Raw genomic sequence first — 25,210 nt, 5'->3', positions numbered from 1 at the left:
ACTGTACTTGGGTATAAAAAATTTTCGCTAGAGTGTACCGACATCAGAATCTAGTTACAAAATTAGGTTATGTTTTCATTTTTAATTATTGAACTAAAAATGTTTTGAATCATTCATTGCTTCGAACACTTGAAGTGAAATGCAGCAACTAAATGAATTGGAGCAATTTAATAAAGTTCATAAAAAACACACGACAAACTGAAAACAGGGAACAAATTAAACAACAACCAAAATCATCCAAAATAAACTAATCTGTTTCATTTATTCAGAATCGGAAGAAAATTATTTAAATTAACATTTGATTAACACTTATCTGCAAAATTTTGATTTGAGAATCACAAGAACGAACACCAATTCTTAGTTAACAATACTGGAGCGGCTTTGGCACAAATTTGTAATTTCTTCCCGTTATTATCACTTTTTTGTTTGTTCCTCATAATAATTTCTTACGGCCCTCTTCTCTCGCACCCTAGTTCGTTTTGAACTTTCCATTTTAACCTTTTTACAAAATACACTTAAATAATTTTGCAATTTATTCGACAATGTCAATTTAAACAAATGAATAGTTTGAAAAATTAAAAAATCATAGATGGCAACTGGGCAATATGAAAATAACTAGTGATTTAACCAACCTAACAACTGCAATTTTGATTTTGACAGTCCAGATCTTTTTTGAATGGATTTTAAGTGTTTTAGAGATAAGAAACATCACATCAAAAAGAACACACAAAGAAAAATATAAAAAAATTACGAGACATATTACATAATTATGAATTACTGGAAAAATTATTGCTCTGAGGTTAAAAGCTGCATTTAATCACTAGACAAAGAAATGAACGAAAAAATTCGGGCGTGGGATAAAAAAAAAATACAAATCCAGAATGTTCATATTTTTATTCCCTTACATTTCGTACACTTCAATATTCATATTGTCTCTCTATTACATAATCATTACTCAATAAAATTAGTAATTAAAACTACAAATATTTAAATAGCCCATGATCACAGGATCACTTATATATAGAATAAAATTACAAAAAAACCTCAATTTATAATAGCATTGTTTCGTCCTGGAAGGTTGGTATCCGCATCAACATCGTATCATTGGGTTGGCATCTAAAATCAGAATCGACGTTTCGTTAGTTTGTCTTTATGAAAACAAATAAAATCACCAGCGAAAATGATACTTACATAATAAAACATACAAATGTGATGTAGTGAAGCAAGGATCAGTGAAGCAAAAGCTATCTGCGGGTATTTGGTTTGTGCAGTGTATAGGACTGAACCTCCCTTGACAGTGAACTAGCGGAGCTCCATCTAGACATCTACCATAACCACAACACATAAACCACACCACCAAACCAATCATAAAAATCAATTTTGTGAAAAATGTCTGACATCTCAGCGAAAATAAAAGCAGTGTGCGACACTTAATTATGTACAGGGTGATGCACCATGCTTTTAATTCAGCGAAAATCATGCAATCATGCTGAAAAATCACAAAATACCTTACATAATCTTTCAAGTTTTGTTAAATCTCCCCCTCTACGAAATTAAAAACCAGATTAATAATCGGCGGGATGATTACGATGCGCTCTCATTAATCTGATCTCCTACCTGCGCATTCTCGTCGTAGAGCAGCGGGGGCGCTGGCGTCAGAAAATCCGTAGGCGCGTTGGGGTCGTTGACCGGTTGGGGAACAAAGAAGTTCATTGGTTGCTGAGCGCCGGTCGCCCCGCCCATCGATCCCGGCGGTGGAAGCGCCTGACCACTCTTCGCCCCCGGATTGAACACGTCGATGTACGATTTTTTCAAATCTGCAACAATCCCACATCACACTTTATCAAACGCTCAAAACCCCATACTTCTGTTCCTCTGCAGCTTGAATATGTTGGGTTGGGCGGTCTTGGGGGCGTTTCCGTTCTCTTGCGCTGGCTCCGCCCCGACATTTCTTGGTGTGGGGTTGAAAGCCGGTGCCGGCTGGAGCTTGGGCGTCATCTCGGCCATCTTCGGTGGCGGTTTGAAGTCGCTGGCGCCGTCTGCGTTGTCCTCGTCGGTGTTCACCCAGCGCTTCTTCTCCGAGTCCCACAAAATCTGCACAAACTCGTCGAAAATCCTTACAAAACTCTCAAAACTCACTTACCGTGGGGTTCTTGTCGTCGGGGAGCTTCATCTGGTTTTTGGGCTTGAGGGAGAGCTTGCTGAAGATCCCGCCGAACCAGCCGCTGCCCCCGGGTTTGTCCAAAGAGGGCTCCGCCGGTTTGGCCGCCTTGGCAGGGGGGTCCTTCTTCGGCTGCTCATTTTGCTCGTCGCTGCGGACTTTTCCATCGTGTTGGTTGGGCAAAGAAATTTGGGGCTGAGGGATGTCCTGCGTAAGAAGCACAGAGCGACAATTTATTATACTAGTGGGAGTGCTTGGGGGCGGCTAAGCTGTTTGGGCGGTTGCTCAGCAAGACTTCTAGTTTGTGCCTAACTACATGACAATGTTTTGGAGCGGATACATATCGAGATGACATTACACCAATGTAACACGCGTTACATCATTCACACTCACGCTTTTATGTAACAGAGAAGTCTTTTGAACACGTTAGAATTAGAATTAAGGTTCATTCATATGTTTTTATGTAGCGTGAACCTTATCATTTCATTAAAAAAAATTGACCACCAGAAAAAAAACCATTAGGTATATCACTGTTACATTATCAAGGCAACATGAATGTTACATTTCACGGTAACATCAATGTTACATTTCAAGGTAACATCAGTGTTACATTTCAAGGTAACATCAATGTTACATTTCAAGGTAACATCAATGTTACATTTCACCGTAACATCAATGTTACATTTCACGGTAACATCAGTGTTACATTTCAAGGTAACATCAGTGTTACATTTCAAGGTAACATCAATGTTACATTTCAAGGTAACATCAATGTTACATTTCAAGGTAACGTAAATGTTACATTTCCAGGTAACGTAAATGTTACATTCTGGAGAATTGTAACAATTATGTAACCGGCATTCAAAGCAGAAATGAACGATTTCCTCCGTGAGGGGTAATTGGTTTCGCTGAAGTGCCACCAACTGTAATTCCGTACTGGCCAATGAGGTTCGACCGTCGGTACCGCCGGCAATAAAAACCGTAGCAACATTCAATAACCATCTTTATTCAAAATAAAAATTGCAGTACATCCTAAAAAATATGAAAGCATGCTTTAGTACTGTTCGGTTACAAATCTACACCAGCGGCGTTACTATTTAACAATAACAAACACAACAATTGTACATCCAACAGCATAACTATGAGTTAGACCTTTTACCAACAACGTTATTATCTACAGTGTGATCACAAAATTAGCGTGGTCTCGCCTGTTAGCAACAAAAAACAATGAGCACGACCATGGAACGCGTTGCACTACATCAGCAATCAGTTAGATGGGTCTGTCGATATCGAACGTTTTCGGTGGACCGTACTCGCGGAATTTCGTTTGGGCCCCTCCGCTTTTGATCTGTTTGATTTTGTTCGCGTCGTTGGGTTTTTCGACTTTTTGGAAGGGTACGTCGATGGGGTACGTCCCGCCGAAGACGAGCGGCTTGTAAATCACCTCTTTGGCCGGTTTGTTGGTCTTGAAAATGGAATTTTTTATGTTCGAAAAGACGTTCGACGAACCCTTCTTGGCCCACGCGTCCACCGTATCAGTTATGATGTCGTGTTTGTGATGTTTTTTCCTGTCGAATTTCGTCATTTTAAAATCGGAACTGAAATCCTGTGCCGAGATCGCGACGTTACTCTGCGAATCGTAATACTTGACCAACGTTTCGGGCACGTCCAGCGACTTGTACTTGACGATTTTTCCCTTCTTGTCGTTGAATTTCATGTCGAACGTGTTGTACTTGGTCAGTTTCGAGTCGTTTTTGATCGCGATTATTTTCGTGTTGTCTTTGTAGCAGATCAGCTGAGATTTCTCCTCGTTCTTGTAGAAGACGTTTTTCTTGGAGCGCGACACCGGTTCGAAATCGAGCTCGGAACTGTCGCGCGACGAGTTTCGATCGCCGACGAAGTCTTCGGCGCTGCGGTTTTTGAACGGGTACACTTTCGTCTTTTTGCCGAAGGCGTTCGATTTGGATTTGGCGTCGTCGTTGACGCTGTCTAACGACTTCAATTGGACGAGTTTGTTTGTTGCGGTTAGGCGCTTACGCAAGGTAGCTGACGTGTTCGGCTTGGGGGATGATGATGAGGCGTTAGTTACGCATGTACTTACTTCGGTGGCTTGTTTCTCGACTTGGTCTGGCTGCGTCCCGACAGGAACAGAGAACAAGAAAGTCACACCTCAGTTAATATGAACGCTGAATGAGGGGATTATTTGTTCGTCACAAAAAGCACACTCATTTCACAAATTTTTAATCGACACGACCCAAAACTACGGTTAGTACCATCAGAACGGAATTTGGCAGCGACCCACGGACCAACTAAATCAACAATGACTAGATTTTGGCGATCTTACCTTCACTCGCTTTGTGCCAATAACAAAAATACACTTTCAGAGAACAACAGTTACACGATATACTTTTTTTTACATTCAAACAAGAGCTTGCATGTCGTTACGCTCCTCTGAAAATAACCCACTGAAAGAAAAATCTCGAATTTCCAACTCAGACTTTGTTTCGTAAAAAAACATTTCACGTTTTATTGTTATTCAATAAATTGATTTGTCTCGTAACAATATTTAGAGTTAAAAAGTTTTCTTTTTCAATTTAAAAATCAACGGAGGAATGCAACGTCTCCTAACAACAATATTGCCGCGTCATCCACTCAAACACGACATTTCTGTTTAGTCCGCGGTCCGCACTTCTGTCGACCAGAACCGAAACAATTTTTGCTGATTTTATGCAAGCTCCTGTCATAATCGCCTTGTTGCTAAATTAACAATGCATCAGTATAACGAAATTGACATTCAAGAAAACCAAAAAATCATCCTCCTACCTCAGAGTGAGCAACAGCACCATAATATTGTTGTTCTGCAGGCTCTTGATAAGTCGTAGTCTGCTCTGGACTCCATTGCTGTTGTCCTGGCCAGTACTGCTGTTGCTGTTGTTCTTGATAGTGAGTCCCACCGTAACCTACAACGCTGTTTACAATTTCATAATTTCAATTCGGCGATACTGACCTTCCTGTTGTTGCTGTTCCGGTTGTTTCTGGTACTCGACTGGTGTGGGTTCGAGTTGCTGTTCAGGACTCCACGGTTGTTGGTGGTATTGCTCGTACACCTGCTGCTGCTGTTGTTGTTGTTGCCACACATCTTGATTCTGACTGTAGACGTGTTCCTCTTGTGTGTGAGTTGTTGTTGTTGTTGTTAAAGTCATACTAGGTTGTTGAGTTATCAGACCCATCTTAAATCCAACAGATAACTAGTTTTCAAACAATTCAACACGTCGCGACTTACCGTGTAATCGTTTTGTACCCGTCTGAGATCTTTCAGCCACGAATTATCCGGTCTGCTGGAATCAAAATCGGTCTCTTCTTCACCATCACCCACGGGGTCGTAGTATTTTAACCTATCAGCCAACAGCGCCACCTCGCTCACCAACCCTCCTTCAGCAATTCCCGGATTCTTCACGATAAAATTCGCGATTTTCTCCAAATAAGAGAGTGCCTTCTCGAGCAGACCCACATCGGCCAACCGAGTAGCCAGAAGATATTTGTACCGCTGAAAAAAGTTCAACTTTAAACTTCCAATCTAAAAACTCTTCACACTCACCTGGAAGTTGACCAGATTGAAATCATCATCGTTCAAGCTTCGCGCATATTCGTAGATCTCCGTCATGTGAATTGCCTCGTTGGTGGCGAAATGCGCGAAAGATTTGTTGTGATTCGAACCCAACAGCACCAACTTAGCTTCGGCGCAGCCGTATTGGCTGAACCCGACTTCCGCCATGAGATAACAGAATTGAGCAGCGTACAAGCTCCCGCGACCCATCAGAGTGTCCCCCAGTATAGTTATGGCCTTGCAGTTCAATTCGGGTCGTTGCGTGGAGTTCGACAGGATCATGGCGAGATGGGGGCGCCAATCGCCCCATTTCTCGTCGGCCACACACTGCAACACCCTAATTGCACTCATTCGGGGACGAATTTCACACTTCTTACCGTGACTGCGGCCGGGGTTCGTCCCGAAAGCAACTGGTACAGAGTCTGCAGAGGGTCGTTCATCGTTAGACCGTTGGCGAAGCGCATCAGAACGTTGGCGTACGTCCTCTTGTCCAGTTTGCTGGCCAGGAACAAGGCGTGGCCCCACAGGCCGTGTTTCATCGCCCACTCCAGCGCTTCCTTGCCGGAACCGTACAGCAAATATTCTCGAAACTTGTTGGTGATTTCTTCCTCTTTCAAGTTGGTAGTGCTGCCGTTACTCGTTTCGACGGACTCCGGTTCGACGACATTGCTACCAACACTCGAAACGACAGATGGTGGTCGTTGGGCGACCTCTTGCGACCGATTTCTCAACAACAATTCCGCAATATCTGCGCCCACGACCATCTACGAAACAATACTAGCATAAAAACTCAACACCACCCTATCATCTTACCCCATTTTGTCTTATCAGCAGAATTAACAGCTCCCACATGAGCACGTACGAGTCTCTGTCCCCCAAATCGAGATCGTCGGTGGCATCTCTGATCTTGTTTTTGCAATATTCAATGATTGTTTTCTTGTGTGTGGTTCCTTTGATCAGAGGTCCCGGGAACCGTTTCAACTCCTGATAGTCCTCGTCGTTGTGCAGGAGACTCTCCAGGTTGCAGAGCTCGACGGTCCCCGCTTGCCCGTCCAGAGGATAGTTGGGAAGAATCTTGACGAGCTTGCCCGACGATATCGACGCCTTGACATGCGCCGTGGCAAATTTGGCCGGAGTCAGACGCTGAGCCGTCAAGTGTGGATCTTCGTAGTTCAACGGGTTGTCAGTCTGATCGAGTGTGCGAACGAAACTAGAACGTCAAATTGTATTGTATTTTGCGGGAAGACGGCCGTCTGACGACAGTACAAGCTCTGACATTTACTTAGGTTGGCAACAGTTTTAGTGACTTTTCGTTCATTAAAATTACCAAAAATCGGGTTAAGTCACGCTTTTAGTCTACTCTTTCTGTGAAGACATTCACTTGAATTTTGTTAAAATGCGACTGTTGTCGCAGGAAAAGTAGACTAGTCGGTTAGTGGGTTACTAGAGAAGAATGACTAGAACGGTAAAGAAGAAGACGAAGAAGCATGCAAGCAAACAAAGAGGAAGCCCAAAAATACGGTAACCCATCGCCTATGTCTCGTTATTTAGACTCTACCCCCAAATTCCACCAATTTATTTTAAACCGTCGACAAAATTTAGAATGACTCGCCAATTAATAGATAGATGCACTACAAATAGATAGAGAGGTTACATGAACTGCCTTAAGAGGGTTTTTAGATCTCACCTAGAGTCATCCAGGCCATATTGGCCTGATATACTATGCGTTTGAGATCCTCTGTAGTAACCTCCTAAGTGGGGCAAACTCGTTTGACTATAATAGCTCTGACGTGTATACCTGTATGGGATTTAAATTCGATTTTTGAAAACATCAAAGCAAAGAAAAAGTAGATTGTATAGTGCATGATCTGTACAGTATTAAGAATGTCAGTTACAACATGATGATGTACGTGTATTGCGTGTGTACAAAACCTGCAGCTTCTCTAGAAAAGCTTGTTCAAAAACAAACGAAAAAACAAACCGCGAACGGAAAGAACTGGTGTAGTACCTGTCTTTGGCCAACTCGTCGTTGGCGGAACTTCTACCGGAGTGCACCGAAGCTCGGTCCTCGCCCGCGTAGGGAGTCTCACCGGAAGCGTCTTGATAGTACTTCCGGTAGAGCTGGGCGTAGGCTTGCGGGTTAGTCTTGCGGAGATTTTCGTAGTACTGGTACTGTTGGTAGTACTGACTGTAGATGTCGTACCCGAAGCCCTGGAGACAGTTAATTAGAGAATCTGGTGCAACAAATGAGTGTTGTGAAGTCCATTCAAAAATCAAAAAACCACCACCTTTTGCTTTAGGTTGGTCAAATTTAAAAAACCCTATGTAGTTATTTTTTCACACTATATTGGTAACTATAAATTATGACATTATTTATTTGGTTCAAAATAAAATTAAATTGCTCAAATTGTTATATTATTGCCCAGCACGCGTTGATTTTTATTATTTTTACTTAAACAAGACCCTTCCTTAATAACCACTTAACCTCAAAATTACAATTATCGAGGAAAATCTTGGTGTTTTTTTGATTTTTGAGTGGACTATACTTACGCCGGCCTGCATGTAAGGATTGAAAGGATCTCTGTGCCTCCTGTGACGGTCCTTTTCTCTGTGGCGCCTGTCCCTTCGGTCTCTGTCGTGACCTCTGTCCCGGTACGAATCGTGCATCGAATCCGACCTACTCGACGCCCTCGACCTTGACTCGTTCTCGTAGTCCTCCTCGTACCTCCCGTAGTAATAATCATTTTTCCTTGGATCCCTCACGTACTCCCTCCTATCATCCTTCCTCCTCCTGTCCTTGTCCTTTTCTTTCCGTAAACTACTGTATTTCCTATCGTACTCCCGATCATCTCTGTGCCTCCTCTCCCGTTCCTTGTCGCTATAATAATCAGTATCTTCTTCGTATCTCCTGTCTTTGTACCTCCTCCTGTCGTACTTCTTGTCCCTGTAGTCCTCGGGAGAGTACCGACTCCTGTTCCTGTCTCTCTCCTCCTTGTCTCTGTACCTCCTCTCCCGTCTGTCCACCGGCGACTTCGGCCTGACCTCGTGATCACTATCGGAGCTCTCCTGCCTACTGTTCTTCCTCCCGCTACCCTCCGCGCCGTTCCCCTCATCCCCCAGTTGCTCTCCCACCGTCAAATTTCGCACCGAGTTCACTAACGCACCGAGATCGGCGTCCTGAATCTGCCCTTCCACCGAATCCCTTCGTCCTTTTTTCGCTCGTCCTTGACTGGGCTTTACCGGATCGGGCGAAGTATCGGCGCCGATTGTCTCCGATCGGTTGACGACGGCGCTCGCCGTTACTGGAGGCGTGTCCGCACCGATTGTCGCCGACCGCTGAGTGTTTATATCGGTGAACTCCGGTTCGGAGTCGTCTCCTCTGCCGGCGTTCTGCTGGCGGAGGCTCGACTCCGGGGAGCTCGATTCGCCCGGAATCATCCGGTGCAAGCCTTCGGGGGGTTCGATCGATTCCGGACCGCCGACGGTCTGCCCCGGGACCATCCGCCGCAGACCCGGAGGTGGGAGAGTGTCGTTATCTTGGGTGACGCTCTCCGGGACTTGGTTGAAGTCGACGTCCGACAGCTGGGCCGTTTCCAGGTACTGGTTCCGGTCGTTGATGGGCGCTTCGTTGTTTTCCGCCCATGGGTGCGACCCGTTGCTGCTGATTTTGCGCGCGGGCTGCACCGGAATAGGGTCCGGCTGCTCCGAATTATCAGGAAGAGTTTCTAAAAAAATACAACAACGTGACAACCCTGACCAATTCACACTTTTACCCAATTACCTAAATTGACCGACTGTCCCTGGAAGGGCGTAGGAAACACGTTATGCGCCCTACTATCGGGCGGAGTCACGTTACTACTCCTAAACTTATTGGCTGCTTTGTGCGACAGTCCACTGTTTCGCTTGTACGGATTACTCTTGTCATCCAGGTGACTATTCATCGGTGGGACACTCAACCCACTCGCATCTTGTCCCACCTGGGACAAAATCTCCTTGTTTTCGAAACCGGTCGCTTCGACCTGCTCCTCTTTCGCTGGCGCACTCTCCAGGTGACTCCCCGGCGGGGGCTCTTGTCCCGAAATCGGCGAGTGGCTGATTGTGGAGCTGCGCGACAACATGCGACTCTTGTCGCTTTCGGAAGTTTGCAAAATGTCGTCGGACGATTCTTGCGACATCTGAGACTCCACCGACCACTGGGGCGTCTCCAGTTTGTTGCGTTTCCCCGTCAGACGGTCTAACGAGGGCGCCACTTTCGCCGGGTCCGTCTCGTTTTCGTCTTTGACCGGCTTGGGTGGCGGTTTCGCGTTGGCTTCGTCTAAACTCCAGTTCCAAGTCTTGTCGTTGGCGAAACTCTCGGCCACCACGTTGGTGTTTTGGCTGGGGGCTTGTATGTTGGAGTTGTCTTCGTCGCCCCAGCCCCAAGTCGAGCTCCACCCGTCGCCTTCGGTTTGCGGGGGTTGCGCTCCGTACACGTTGTTCTGGGCGCTGTACTGTTGATTGTACTGCAAATTGCCATACGTTTGTGGCGGGTATGCAGTGTTATTCTGGTAGTACTCCTGGTAGTGGCCGTATTGCTGCGCGTTTTGATTGAAAGGTTGTTGTTGTTGATAGGGCTGTTGCCAGTAATTTGTTTTCGGTTCTTCTTTTGGAGCTTGATTGTACCAGTTATCGTGCGACTGTTGTTGCCACTGGTTCTGTAACATATTGTGTCAACACACAAAAGACAATGACTCTACTGATTTACCTCCTGATTGGAATGTTGATTGGGGTTGTACATTTGTACTTGCGGAGGCGGCGCGGCTGGGGTGGTTTGCCCTCGCTTCTTCACCCACGACATTGTCTACACTAAATACATACACAAAGAAAATCAATTTATGCACAAGGCTCGCGGAAAAACAACTTTCACTCCTTGACAGATAATTTGCATCGCCTAACCTAACTTCTCGATTACTAACACGGACAGGTATGAATTATTTCACCACGAACATCGATTTTCTTACAGTATTCGGTATGAACGATTAATATTTTAGATTTGAGCACGACAAACACAATAACGACACAAATAAACCATAACATACGGTACGACGATATGACAGATGTCAAAAAGACGGGACCAGTTGGCAATTGGCAAATCTCACAGAAAAGTATTTTTTTTATTCACAATTCAACAGAATTATCGTAGTATCGTATATTTACCAAAATTTGGCAAGATTTGCATTTTTGAAGGTTACGAAACCGTCTAGTTGGCCATTTTTTCTGGGACAACACTTCTAACATTCACACGTCAATCACAGACACCGTTAACGATTATTTGCACAAAACAGAAATAAACAACAATTACAACAAAACAAATTTGCGGAATATGAAACTAGTAGGAATTTTTCTTGCTTTAATTTTATATTCCAAATATAACCGCAAACGGGGAACACATCCGATCATGTCGTTTTTCTCGCACCTATCACAAATCAGGTATTAAATAAAGATAGATAGATAAATACGTTTCAGGTAATGAAGACACTTCTTGATTTATCTTTGTTTGCTTTAAGCACCGCGGTATGTCTATCCTTTTCTAAGGAAACGTCAATGTTGACGTGTTATAAAAGTCTACGTGGCGGATAAAAGTTTCACCAACATTACATAACCAATTTCTCTAGGCTGGAAAAATAATTTACTCTGTTTTGTGCGAACCTCGTTTTATTTGTCGAAATAGAACATAATAGAACAGAAGAAGTAAGTAGAATGCTTTATTACAAATTCTTCAGTACATTTTCTTGATAAATTAATTTTTTTCGCATCATCGGTGTAAAGATGGTTGCAGATGGTTCCGGCGTTTCAAAATTAAATGCAATGAAAGTAGTTTTTTAAATTCTAGGGTTGAAAAGAACTTTTACCAAGTAGTAGGATTTCAGTTGGGAATTTACAATTCGACCTTTTCAAAATACGTTTTATTTGTAAATCTGTACATTTCGATTACTTTTCAAACTCATATTTACTTAAACCTAAAATATCAAATGGGATGGCAGTGTTGGTATAATATTTACATTTCCATGGTACTAACGATTTATAAATAGGTGCTATAACAACAAGATGTATAATTATGGTAAATATTCATATTGTTAATTCTTGTTTTGGTAATTTTTCAATGCTGTGAGTACTTTTTGTTACGTTTTTGTCATCTTGGTTACTTTAGGCAAACAGGTCCCACCGAAAAACCGAAAGCTTGGTTAGGCAGTCCATAATCGACTGGCAAAAAGTCTACAATAGGTAATCGATCCAGTTTTTCCGTTCTTATCTCGAAAACTGTTTCGCTTTTGCTTTTTCTCGATTGGCACCCATCAGTGACCACGTGAGGTTTGGTTTTAACGCGAGAAAATTCATGATCGTTTTCTCCCAAAAATTTAATCGACATGTCATGGTTATTAGTTTTGTCGTTGTACCACGCAGCGCTGTTGATGCAGGTGTAGGTGAAGTTCTGGTGGGCCTCTTGAGACAGCAGTTTCAAGAAGGTCATCTGGACGATCCCGACAGTTTCGTAAGTTATCTGGAAAGAAGGCGTCAAAATGGATACACGTCGTGTATGTGAATTTTTACTTTGAAGCCTCCGCGGAGCTGAGAGTACCAGTTGTTCTTCGGTCCTTCTTTCTTCCAGGGTATGTTGGGCATGTTCGCACTGTGGATGTCGGGAAAGACACAAGTTTCGCCTTGAGCTGTCACGTTGCAAAAGACGTAAATCGCGTCGTCTATCATTCCCAAATTTGGATCAATCCAGTACCATCCTGTGCAAATTTTTCAGTCAAAAATGGTTACGTAATGTCAGAGATTTCTTTACCATCGGGGAATTGAGGGTGGCCATAGTAGAGATCCCTGCAGGTCCGTACTGGATTTTCTCGTGTCCCAACTGGTTTCCTCACCCTCTCCAGATCTTGTCTCATCGTGTAGATAGTACTGTACATTTCCAGAAACTTTACGGTTATGTCATTTTCTTCGTCACTCGTCTCTTCTTGGGTCTTCTTACTCTCCACTTCGTCTTCATATTCGGTGCTAACAAGATACTTTTTACCTTTGTATAAATTTATTTCGATAAACTTACACAATATCTTCTATGGCGCGTCTTTCTCTGTTCAATTCTCTCTCGAATAAAAGCTCCGGAGGCAGTAGAGGCATCTCAGCTGGAGGTCCTGGCGGACCTGGAGCTCCGGGAGGTCCCGGCTCGCCTTTCATTCCTGTTTGGCCGTCCGAACCTTTTGGTCCTGTTGGGCCGTCTCCTCCTGGAGGACCTCCAGGTCCGTCGCTACCCTTTAATCCTGCAGGACCGACAGGTCCCTGCAACAATTCTTCCTAATACCAGTCCTAATATACCTAATGTCATGTACGTACTGTATCTCCTTTGCGTCCTTCAGGCCCAGGTGATCCTTTGGGTCCTCTGTCTCCTTTTTCACCCATTTCGCCCTTCATTCCGACCATTCCCATTTCCCCCCTGTGTCCCTTTGGACCGCGCCTTCCCCGGTCGCCTTTAGGTCCCTTAGGTCCCACTTCGCCCGTTTTTCCTGGAAGTCCAGACGGTCCGCTTGCTCCTTGGGGTCCATTTTCTCCTGCAGGACCGGGTGCTCCAGTCAGACCTGGTGGTCCTTGCGATCCTGGGACGCCCTGAGGTCCAGGTGCGCCAGGTGGACCTAGTGGTCCTGCAATTCCTACATCGCCTTTTTCGCCAGGTAGTCCTGTGGTTCCTTGTAATCCCGCTGGTCCTTCTTGACCCTTGAATGAAAACGTGATTAAAAAGAAAAAAATGTTTTGGAGTTTTTACAGGTTTTCCGGGGAGTCCTGGCGGTCCTATTGGGCCTGGTGGTCCAGGGTTACCTTGTAGACCCTGTTCGCCCTGTTGGCCTTCTTCACCATCCTTTCCAGGTTCTCCTTTAGGACCTACCAATCCTGCTTCTCCTGGAGGTCCAGGAAAACCGGCAGGTCCTGGTGATCCTTTTGGTCCTTCAGTACCAGGAGGACCCCTTGGACCTGGAGCTCCTTGAGCACCAGTTTTACCGTCTTCACCCTTCTGGCCTTGTTGTCCACGTTCACCCTTGACAGAAATCAGCAAAATGAAGAAATTGATTGGTTATCGTTAAAATAATTTACAGGCTTTCCGTCAGTTCCTGGAGGTCCTGTAGTTCCTGGTGCACCTGTGTCACCTTTGGGTCCTGAAGGACCTTCAGGGCCGGGAAGTCCTGGTAATCCATCGGCTCCTTTTGCTCCTCTGGGACCTGACTCTCCTGGTGTTCCAGCTGGACCGATGGGTCCTTTTTGACCAAAATCACCGATTTCGCCTTTAGCTCCAGGTGGTCCGGGCAAGCCTTGTAATCCTGCAGGTCCTGGAGGACCTGGTAGTCCGGTTGGTCCGTCTTCGCCTTTTGCGCCTTGCCTTCCCATTTGTCCTGGAGGACCTTTTTCGCCAGTAGGTCCTACTGGTCCTGGTTCACCGCGTGGGCCCTGAGGTCCACCACTACCAGGAGGACCCTGAAAAAAATATATTTAAAAAATACAAACAAATTTTGGTAGTGTTTTTAAAACTTACAGCGTCTCCTTTACCCCCTTTAAATCCTTTTTCACCAGGAGGTCCCACGTCTCCTTTATCACCATCTTCTCCAGGTGATCCAACTGGTCCTGGAGCTCCAGGCAAACCTCTCAGTCCTGGTATGCCGTCTCTACCTGACGGACCTGGTGGGCCAATTTCTCCTCTTTCCCCTTTTGACCCACCAGGTCCCGGAGAACCTGAAGGTCCTCTTCTGCCTTCAGGTCCTTGCGCGCCATCTTTACCCGCTTCCCCTTGTTGACCCTTGTCACCAACAACACCAGGAAGACCTGGAGGACCCGTCTCACCTTTTAACCCCGGCATACCCTATAACTACCCTTAATTCAATCACCCTTTTTTAGACAAACATCCTTACTGGTAATCCAGGCAGTCCTCGTTCTCCCGGAAACCCTGGAAGACCCGTTGGGCCGGGAGTTCCTGGTTTTCCTTCAGGACCGACAGCTCCAGGGGCCCCTTCTTTTCCAGATTCTCCCGGCATTCCTGGCTCACCTGGAACACCTGGACTTCCAGGAGCTCCAGACTCTCCCACCGGACCTACTTCACCCATAGGTCCTGGTGGTCCAATAACTCCAGGAGCTCCAATAGAACCTGGTGATCCTGGTTCACCCTACTTGAAATTAACAACGAAGATATTCAAAGTAAATGGACTTACAGGAGGTCCGCGTTCGCCGGGTGGTCCAGTAATTCCGTCTTTGCCGCTGGGACCAGGTGGTCCTGGAGATCCTGTAAATCCTCGAGGTCCTTCGGGACCAGGTGGTCCTATTTCGCCCTGAGGTCCTGGAGATCCGGGTTGACCGGTGTCACCTTTGGGTCCTTGCAAGCCTTCGCGACCTCTGCGACCACGAGGGCCGCGGAACCCTCGAGGACCTGTTTCACCTCTCTCACCAGCGGCTCCTTGATTACCCTAAAATATCATTCTCAGAATTGTTGTTGACAAAAATTTAAACGGGTATCTGACCCTTTCACCCTTTTCGCCAGGTTCTCCAGTTTTGCCAGTTGCTCCTTTATCGCCCTTTTCTCCAGGAGCTCCAGGATAACCGGGTAGACCTGCTGGTCCATCTTTACCTTTTTCGCCAGTTGGACCTATATTACCAGTTTCTCCTCTAGGACCATCAAATCCCTAAAAGAATAGAGATCTTGAAGAACTACTCTCCAAAGTCTCTCTCTTACTTTTGGTCCTTCTGGTCCTTCCAAGCCCGGACTTCCAGGAATACCAACTATTCCGACATTTCCTTTCGGACCCGGCTCTCCCTTTTCCCCTTCTGTTCCTTTATCACCCTTATCTCCTTTTTCTCCTTGGATTCCGCGTTTCCCTTCGTCACCTTTGACTCCCCGCGCTCCCGGAAATCCAACTGGTCCTTGATGTCCCATCGATCCTTGTTCTCCTTTGGGACCCGGAACGCCCGGATTTCCTGGAGTACCTGGTAAACCCTCAGGTCCAGGCAACCCAGGAATACCTGCTTTCCCGTGCGGGCCCTACACACATTTCCTACACTTCCAATTTTCCCCAAAGTATTTTGTTACCATAATTCCCGGAGGACCAAGCAGTCCTTGGGGCCCCGGCGGTCCCATTGCCCCTTGAGGTCCCGGTTGTCCGGGAGATCCAGGCTGTCCTGGTGGTCCCAGATGCCCTTTATTCCCCGTCGGACCTTCATTTCCCGGGATTCCTGGCGGTCCCGGAACTCCTGGAATTCCCCTCGGTCCTGTAAAACCCCTCGGACCCATTTCACCAGGCAACCCTGGCAAACCCGGAGGTCCCTCGTCGCCTTGCATTCCATCATGTCCTCTCAAACCCGGCTCTCCCACAGCTCCAACCGCTCCTCTCTCCCCTTTGTCTCCAGGCAGTCCAGGTAGACCTACCAGTCCTTGTTCCCCTTTGGGACCCGGAGGACCAGTCAAACCTCGTTCGCCGTCGCGTCCTGGGCGTCCTCTGCGTCCTTCTCTCCCGGGACTTCCTGTCGAACCTCTCAGACCCGGCGGACCAGGCTCGCCGATATCTCCAGGCTCGCCTTTGTTTCCTTCGGGTCCCGGAGGACCCTGCGGTCCCGAAATCCCAGTGAGTCCCATGGGACCCTCGATACCTCTCATCGACATCTTTAACATGGATTCGAATAACTGTTAAGGATAAGCAAGGTTTGCAAAAGGTCTTTACCATGTGTTGGGACAACAATTGGCGGAAGTTTTCCGCTTGACCATCTGGTCCTTTTTCGTTACTTTGCATGTTCATCTGGAAGGATTTGGTAAGTGTTGGGACTAGACCACAGTTGACAACTCACCGGTACCATGAAGACGTGACCAGGAGGGCCAGGTTGGCCGCTCAGTCCATCCAAACCATTTCTACCGGACTCACCTCTAGGACCTGGTGGTCCAGGTGGTCCAGGCGGTCCTGTGTCTCCTCTAGGACCTGGTGCTCCCCGATTTGGGTTATAATAATACGTATCTTCGTTCAAATCATAGTCTACTGACACTTCCGTGCTGTACTCGTTGTCACCATCTGTCACATTCCCAAAATTCGATTCATTGTACGACACCTCAGAAGTAAAAGACGAATTTCCAAAGAAATCGAAGTTGTCGTCGTCGTAGTCGTCGACGTCGCCACGATTTGGTGTTGTCAAAGAAACTGAACCACTTTCTTGGTTGACTAGAAATCTGGAGCCACCACTTTCTCGTACCAACTCATTCAAGTCTTCTAGATCTATGGTGTTGACAGTTGACTGATTGAACCCCGAATTGGAGGAGCTAGAATTGTAATTATACGAGCTCCCCCCAGAAGAAGCAAATCCGGTTCTTGTTGTTTGGTACGAGTAAGTAGAAGCGCTTCTGTGCCTTAGAAGATAACCACAATCCGGAGCGTGGTTCTTGCACATCTCGTAGGCCTCGTCTGGGGTTGGTGCAATTTTGAACAGTTGCAAGTCACCCTTCAACAACCAATACAACATCTGTATTTCTCGCTGATTCAACTTACATTAAAATACTCCTCGTTGGATAAGTCGAAGCCGATCATGGTAATCCCATCTGTGCTCAGCCTAGAAGATGAGCGCCTTTCTAGAGCTCTTGTGGTGGTCTGGTTGCACTCATGAATCAGAGTCACTGAGTTTCCCTTCACACTGAAAGCTAGACGATGCCATCTGGATCAGATTTGGGCAAAAATTATATACTGGTAGTGGGGGAAATTACGTCTTCACCTACTCCCCGTCATCCACTGGCAATCCAAATTCCACAGAGTCACCGACGTCTTGGTAGTAGAAGGCGATGTCGCTTCCGAGTGACACCGCGAGTTGTTCTTCACCGTCTTCGCTGTAGATGGTAAACAGATTGTAAGTGTGCCCAGGAGTGGTTCTGGCCACTAGAAGAACGGAGAAATCTCTTGGAAAGCTTTGAGGAAAGAGGTCGCCACTGCTCAAAGAGACTTGATTTTCGTTGAAGCGATAGGCCCAATCAGACCTCAAGGGTTGTCGGTCTTCGGTGTTGTTGAAGCATCGCCCCAATATTCGCCTAATTCCGTGAGATTCCTCCCACAAGTCCGCCTTGCTGATTAAATCTGCAATAGCCTCGTCTGCCAACAGAAACGTGCAAATTTGTATTTTTTCCATCATTAATTTATATTGTTTACAGTTACATTCTTGCAGAGATGGAGGAATGTACAATTATGAACGTAACGAAACTTAATTGCGCTCTAAATGCTCATTTAACTTTTAATTAGAGTTGAAATCTTTTTTTAATTGTGCAATTTCTGTGTAATTGACGATTGGGCTTGTTGGAGAGGAGTTTTCTAAAAGCGGGATTGAAATGATCGTTACCATTTTGCGACAGTGTTTTGATTGGTAAACTCCACACGAATAGAAGAAATAGAAATTGATTTGTGGTGACTTCAGTCTTCGGAATGATGCGAGACAACATGGCGTCATCCAACGACGATGGGTCGGCGCTTCAGCCTGACCATCCACTGCAAATGTAAAACGTGTCAGTGAAACGTGTTTTATAAATCAATCATTCTGAAGTTGATCTTGTTGCGAAAGATCAAAATGCTTTTTGGACAATATGACCAAGAGGTCAGCGCGCTGCAGGATCTCTAAGGATCGAAGTTCAGCCTGGAGGCTCCAGTGAAATATTAAAGTTTACACAAGGATATGTGCATTTTCGGAGCTTTTTATGATGGAAAAGTTTGCAAATTATTTTACTGAGCTTCGGTGTCTGGATAGAATGGAATATGGCGAAGAAAGGTGTTGAAAACAATTTAATATGTATTGTGAAAATTATTGTTTCCCGATTAATAAATATGTTACTGACGACAAATACAGGGTGTTATTGAAAGTTGTACAGATATTTTAACCATGAGCTACTGACTTCATGTAGAACTCGGAAACATATTTTAAAAATTCTATGTCAAAAAATAAAATGATATTTAATTTTTGAGCTACAATTTTTTTTAATTGCTTTTACGTTGTCAAACAACCTCGTAGGTAAAATTTTGGCACATTTTAAAAATACACCCTGTATATTATATTTTATAAAACGTACATCAATGCGATTTCCTTGTTTTAAAGCATATTTCCAATAGGTTACTTCGCATTGGCGTACATTTTATAAAACATGATATACAGGGTGTATTTTTAAAATGTGCCGAAATTTTACCTACGAGGTTGTAAGACAACGTAGAAAACTAAAAGCGATTTTAAAAAATTGTAGCTCAAAAAATAAATGTCATTTTATTTTTTGACATAGAATTTTTTAAATATTTTTTCCGAGTTCTAGATGAAGCCAGTAGCTCGTGGTTAAAATATCTGTACAACTTTCAATAACACCCTGTATAAGTTTTTGGGGACCAGCATGGTTTAGAAAATGTGGAAAGATTTGAGAATGTAGTGAATGTACTTTGTAACGAGCGTTCAAAAATGTTTTTTCTGACAAATGCAGGGCGTAGTTTTAAATTCCCTCATTGGTTGGTTCTAAAAAGAACTGTTTTTGCAAATGAAATAATCACATAACTGGTTGTTCGTGAGTAAATGACGTTTGACATCTACCACAAGCATTTGACCGCACATTTTTTTGAACGCTCTTTACTTTCCTCGTATGTTTCGCTTAACCATGAAACGAAGTTGTCTAACAAGTTTTAAAAAATATTTTCGGTATTTTTTTGTCAAATTCATTTTTTTGATTCATTTTTTTTAATAATTTGTTTACATAATAGCTCGACTACTTCCTTCGCAACAAATGTATACATAATAGCATTTAATAAACCTATTTTACGACTCGCATTTTTTCTTCTACCCTTACAATTGATGCAAGTAGAGATCTTGGATTTTCTCATGGGCTATGAGTCATATCTGCGCAAACGACGAATATCGGTCTCAAGTAGGCGCTACAAACCGACCGGAAAACCTCGTCATTCGTTACGTTAGTGTCGTCTCTCTCTCTATTTCTCTCTCTCTCGTCTATTTGTATAAAGTGATCGACGTTTTCAGTTTTCATTTATCGATTTTTCACTTGGTTATGGCTCCCTGTTCGCTCAGATATTTCCAAGGTCACAGCCCATGAGAAAATCCAACACCTCTACAACTTTAATTTGACTGGACTATCAATAAATACTGGTTCCGAAAGAACTTTCTTTTCAAAAACTTGTTCCTGTTAATTCCCAACCAATTTTACTGTTAACAAAACGTTTGTCAAACATACGATGCGATCATTAAATTTTGGACATCATTTTTCTGACATATAAAAAAAAATTACTCTAAATCATGCTTTATTGAAATTGTCACACATGATTAATAAAATTCTTGTCAAATTTATCTACAATTTGTCAATATTATTTAAGTTTATAGTTTTCCTTTATTTATTTTCTATTTTTTATTCATTAAAACCTCGTTCTATTCCATTTGTCTGATTTTTAATACTTGTTTAATGTTTTGTCGGTAAATCTGATATTCACATTTTCAAAATTGACACAACAATCAAAATTAAGGTTATTAATAAATGAAGGTCGTTTTAGAATGTATGACAGCACGATGACACTAGTGTCCAAAATTTACTGATCGCGATTGTACGTACAATGAGGGACATGGAATCCTGGGCAGTCTGCTATTGTCATTTCAAAAAGTGTCAATGTAAATGCACCGTTACTGTCATTATGATTGATATTTTCAAAAAAACTGTCAAATTAACTTAAGCTTGGTTATGTTATGAGTAACTAAGGTATGGTTTAGAAATTTTGACAACTGAATGACACATCTGCCCAGCTTTCCGTGTCCCCAATAGTACTATAGTCCAATTTTTACCCTTTTGCGATGACGTCATTATCTAGTAACTTTAGGTATGTTTGAGCTAGGATCAGAACAAATTTGAATTGATCATAAATGACTATAAATGTGTCAAATTTGTTGACAATTGCTTCGAAAGGTTATGTTTGTAATCAATGTAATAAGTGAAAGAAATTAAAAATTGTCAAATTGACAGGAGCATAAAATAACCTCAAAGTGACCATCAATAAATAAACATGCCTTTTTTTTTTGTTTTTTTCTGTTTCTATCGTTTCAATAAAGAGAAAGCGAGGAAGGAAATCGTGACGTCACCTCAAAAGGGTAAAAATTGGACTATAGGATCAGAAACAAATTTGAATTGATCATAAATTCATAAATAACTATAAATGTGTCAAATTTGTTGACAATTGCTTCGAAAGGTTATGTTTGTAATCAATGTAATAAGTGAAAGAAATTAAAAATTGTCAAATTGACAGGAGCATAAAATAACCTCAAAGTGACCATCAATAAATAAACATGCCTTTTTTTTGTTTTTTTCTGTTTCTGTCGTTTCAATAAAGAGAAAGCGAGGAAGGAAATCATGACGTCACCTCAAAAGGGTAAAAATTGGACTATATTCCGGACACGGAATCTTGGCCAAAACTGACATTTAACTGATAAATATGTGTGAACTGGCCTTTATTGAATATAACCCAACTTTTGACTCGACAATGTCATTTCCATTCTTTTTTGATGTCATAAGAAAAACTTCAAAGTGATTTTTAATAACTGTCATTAATTAATGACACTAATGATTGGTTTACATCATTTTTTTTAGAAATGTCTAAAAAATGTTGGCCAAGATCCCGTGTCCGGAATAGTAGATAACGTAAGAAGTGTTCTAAATTCATACAATCTCACATAGTAAACTGATTTGTTCCCAATCGAACATAATTGGAGCAGACGACATTTTAATAATTCATAACTAAGTCTAGAAGAAGTGGAAGAAGTGCCGACAGACTTTTTATCGACCACTACTTATTTATATTTACATTTTAATTTATTTATCATTGTATTTCTGTATCCCAGTCCCAGAAACATGTTGCTCCAATTTAAAGAGATCCCGCATAAGCTCCAATAAAAATTCTTTTCAGTTTATAACATTTATTTTTGTTGGGTTTTATTTTCTGTTCTGTAGTTCTATGGGCCAGTTACGTTTTTGGTAAAATTATGTCTACTGTTGTGGCAAGATTCTATCAATCTTATAAGACATTTTTGAGTAAAGATTTACCGGATTTTAAAAATTAGCAAGTCAAGTAAAATGTTTACATCCCTTAGAAGCTTTTCTACTTCTCCCTGATATTTTACAACTTTTTTGCGATAAATGCCAATTGCTTCTTTTACAGCCCATACGTAAAACTTGATGGGGAATAAATCAGATTACAACCCATTCCAATAAACCTTGATTCTCCCATTGGCCAGCAAAATATAGATCAGGAAGCAATCAGGCTTTATTGTCATTATTAATTTTAATAAAAGTTGTAGTGAGCGAAGTAGTCCGAATTGACCCATTCGCAGCCTAACAAAATAAAGTCAATTCAGATTTATTTCCTCAAACGTCACGGCGATCTCAATGTCACCAGTTACTCCATCAATAACTGCACGCCCTCGACAACCGATAAAAAAATTCCCACGGAAATCTGTCATAATGGAAGCATCAGTCACTCGTTCACCGCACAGGTTGCGGTTTCGCCACTCCACCCCCAAGATCAAAGTTCAAGCCTGAAAGCGCCTCATAATCGAATCACTCGACAATTACACGATTTTTGACCGATGGTCCTCTGAAGAGGCCAATTTAAGACGCAAATCAGATTATTCCAGCGCCAGCCCTAATCAGATCGCATTGTCTTTTTCAGCATCTCGAATTCTTTCCCCGTTTTATGAAATGCTCTGTTTGCATTCGACTGTAAACACGGACGTTCACTTTTATTAAATATTTGCAAGTCTTATTGCACGGGTCTGGATATCAAGCTATGCCTTATCAGACGCTTTCAATTAATGCCAGCGAAATGAATTATTTTCTGGTTGTCTTCCTGTCGCTCACGCTTGAGTGGTCCCCGATTTCTCCGTTTTTATCGCCGATTATTTTTACTGCGAGACGTTGATATGAGACGACAGCCGCATCCAACAAATATAGAAATGTCAAAAAGTGAATTACGACGGGACCAACGAAATAAATTCACCTTGGAAAGCGCACCACGTGTATTGCTGGTTGCCTAACGCACAAGTTAATTCCTCCGCATCTGTTTTAACTATTATTGCCGCATTTAGTTAAGTATCTCGGCCCTAATTATTGTGACAAATGTGTCGAAGATTGGGCGCCACTTGATACATTTCATTCAATTGCCACGATGACGTCAAAATAAATTATGACGTAGCGGGTGCAACAAAGAAATCTTAATTCAAATTTGGATTATTTGTGGGGTTTACAATTAGAATCCTTCTGGGGTGGGTGTCAGGACATGTTTGTAATTTAGGCGAAAACGATGTAAAATAATAAAACTCCGTGAAGTGTTGAAATTTCAACGGTTTTGATTTGGGGTTGTGGCGGATGTACAAAAAATATTTATTTTCTCTGTCATGGCTCCAAGAATTTTTGTGTTGGGGTCAATGCAACACATTTGAATAAAAAATGTCACTACATATTCGTTTTTGAATACATTAGTAATGTAAGACAATGTAAGACAGTTTTAACAAAGAAAATTATTTAAACGTGAGATTGCTGCAAGATTTCAAACAGGATAGGAGGGTAGATTGTCTTTTAAAGAAGTTCTCGATTCAATTAATTTGAGAATTATATTTGTGGGAGTGATCTGAAGAAAGATCTAAATGCAAAGGTACTACTTGTTAAACCGCGAGATTTTCCAAATTGTCTCTATTTGCTTTGGCTTAATAAACAATAAAAATATTTCTTTACCTAGTTAGCAGCGGGACAAAATCACAGCATCCCAAGGACCCCCATGCCAATCTTACACTTGCGGGGACGCGTTCGCGCGTTCCAACACGCACTGTCCCAAACTGTTCGATTGGTCCAAGAACCGGAGGCAGCAGAAGAGACGAACGTTCATTAATAAATCTAATTTTTTTCGTAATCTCCAGTGCGTGGCAGCTAAGGCCGCTTCTAATGACAATAACACCACGTCCATCTGGAATTGTCGTCAGTTACGTAACTAGCGTGCAATGTTGAGTTTGTTGACATCTGATTAAATTATTGCCGACAATTCTATTTTTGATACATTGTCCATCTATTCGGCAAACAGAGAAATGGTCGGGGCATAACTTTGCGCGATTTTATCGTGGTTTTATTGGCACGTCAGAGTGATTGGCGGTTTTGTTGTTTAATAAAAGCACAAAATAAATAGTGGACGACAAATGGGGTAAACGATGTTTTCGGAGCGTTCTGATGGGAATTTTTTCAGAGGGGGAGTTGCTGGGGTTGATTAAAAATTGATCACACTTCGTGCGGTCAGGAAAACAAATACACCTAGCGATAACTAATCTAAAATAGATAGACGCGTTGGAAACTATCCCGTGTTAAAATTCAAATAAAACAAAAAGACAAAAAATTGCCTGTTATATACACATTCCTCATAATTGACACTGTACATTGTTACAGTTGTTTTATGTTTATTTTTATTTGTACTTCGCTATAACTCCTTTATTACTTGTGGAAATTTTCTCTAGTCCTGACTGCTCCAACTAGAAGATTGTCCAAAGAACTGTCAGTTTTGCTTCAACCTTTGAAGCAGAATCGTTTGTGAACCCATCGATTGCCGAATTTAAAATTAGGTACCAGCCACGTTGTGGGAAGGTAAAAGCTCGACGCTACCAATAATTAATCATTCATAACCGAATTTGTTAATTAGGCACTTTCTCCTAAAAACTTTTCTCATTTTTATCGCAGGATCCATCAGGATAATTGCCCCATATTTTGCATCTTGTGAAGTAATCGTGTAATGGGGCACTCTCAACTTTGGCGATTTCTTAGTTGGAGGGTGGAATTATCGGTTACTTGGTTGGTAAAAGTGCGATAAAATTGAACTATATTTATGAGTGACACGTGGAGTACGTACGTAATTCGTAATAATGTTAATTAAGGAATTTGTAGTTGTAACAGAGGAAAAGAGTGTTTGAAATTGATGTGTAGGGAATAATAGGGGCACGTGGAAGCATCGCGAGCTGGAGTAAACGAAATAGATGACAAGAGGAGTCGCAATTAAATTTTATGCGAATATGAAGTTTAAAATAACGTTGACATTTACGTTTTCAAATTATTCACTTGTGAGGTTTGAATTTCATTATAACAACACAAAAGGCCTAAATACAACATCAAATTAATATTCTTTGTTTTATTTTTATTGAGGTTTATTCTTTATTATAGCACATCAGATGTGTGGTCAAATCTTCTGGTGCTTGCTGGTGTATGACGTAGACCCATTAGCTGTTAAATACCGACTGTTTGAGGACTGTTTGAGTTGGTAATATTGAATTTTATTTTTAAATGGTACTACTATTGGGAGCATAAAAAGTGGGACATCAAATTTCTGTCAGTTTTGAAAAAT

General features: G+C 42.7%; 2 protein-coding genes across 9 annotated transcripts; both read right to left on the bottom strand.

Annotated features, from left to right (window-relative positions):
• Positions 1–879: 879 nt before the first annotated feature.
• Sec16 (Secretory 16) lies at positions 880–11,214 on the bottom strand. 8 transcript variants are annotated; one of them, XR_011161642.1, is made up of 18 exons: positions 10,965–11,214; positions 10,513–10,613; positions 9,550–10,462; positions 8,319–9,493; positions 7,777–7,979; positions 7,456–7,566; positions 6,582–6,978; positions 6,146–6,532; positions 5,760–6,095; positions 5,445–5,708; positions 5,169–5,391; positions 4,985–5,121; positions 4,263–4,292; positions 2,144–2,368; positions 1,866–2,094; positions 1,618–1,817; positions 1,192–1,325; positions 880–1,116 (listed from the first exon to the last, which is right to left on the bottom strand). XR_011161642.1 is itself a non-coding variant. In XM_069056545.1 (17 exons), the coding sequence occupies exons 1-16, from the start codon at positions 10,603–10,605 to the stop codon at positions 1,522–1,524; spliced, it is 4,947 nt and encodes a 1,648-aa protein (XP_068912646.1). In that variant the 5' UTR covers positions 10,606–11,213; the 3' UTR covers positions 880–1,116; positions 1,514–1,521. The 8 variants fall into 8 exon arrangements, 3 of the variants coding, with proteins under 3 accessions (XP_068912646.1, XP_068912648.1, XP_068912647.1); XR_011161641.1 differs by having other exon boundaries at positions 10,513–11,213; XM_069056545.1 differs by lacking the exon at positions 1,192–1,325 and adding an exon at positions 1,514–1,545 and having other exon boundaries at positions 10,513–11,213.
• A 484-nt stretch (positions 11,215–11,698) lies between these two features.
• LOC138136750 (collagen alpha-1(V) chain-like) lies at positions 11,699–23,755 on the bottom strand. The gene is made up of 19 exons (XM_069056038.1): positions 23,566–23,755; positions 18,153–18,298; positions 17,542–17,908; positions 17,318–17,480; positions 16,629–17,270; positions 16,505–16,579; positions 15,877–16,446; positions 15,523–15,828; positions 15,311–15,472; positions 15,005–15,256; positions 14,708–14,959; positions 14,335–14,658; positions 13,899–14,276; positions 13,573–13,842; positions 13,146–13,523; positions 12,859–13,091; positions 12,598–12,809; positions 12,360–12,544; positions 11,699–12,309 (listed from the first exon to the last, which is right to left on the bottom strand). The coding sequence occupies exons 2-19, from the start codon at positions 18,250–18,252 to the stop codon at positions 11,950–11,952; spliced, it is 5,229 nt and encodes a 1,742-aa protein (XP_068912139.1). The 5' UTR covers positions 18,253–18,298; positions 23,566–23,755; the 3' UTR covers positions 11,699–11,949.
• Between the last annotated feature and the right edge of the window lie 1,455 nt (positions 23,756–25,210).

Source organism: Tenebrio molitor, chromosome 8 (genome assembly GCF_963966145.1).
Source record: "Tenebrio molitor chromosome 8, icTenMoli1.1, whole genome shotgun sequence".
Taxonomy (NCBI): Eukaryota; Metazoa; Arthropoda; class Insecta; order Coleoptera; family Tenebrionidae; genus Tenebrio; species Tenebrio molitor.
The sequence above is the reverse complement of the archived record's forward strand: the minus strand, read 5'-3'. Positions and strand labels throughout refer to the sequence as shown.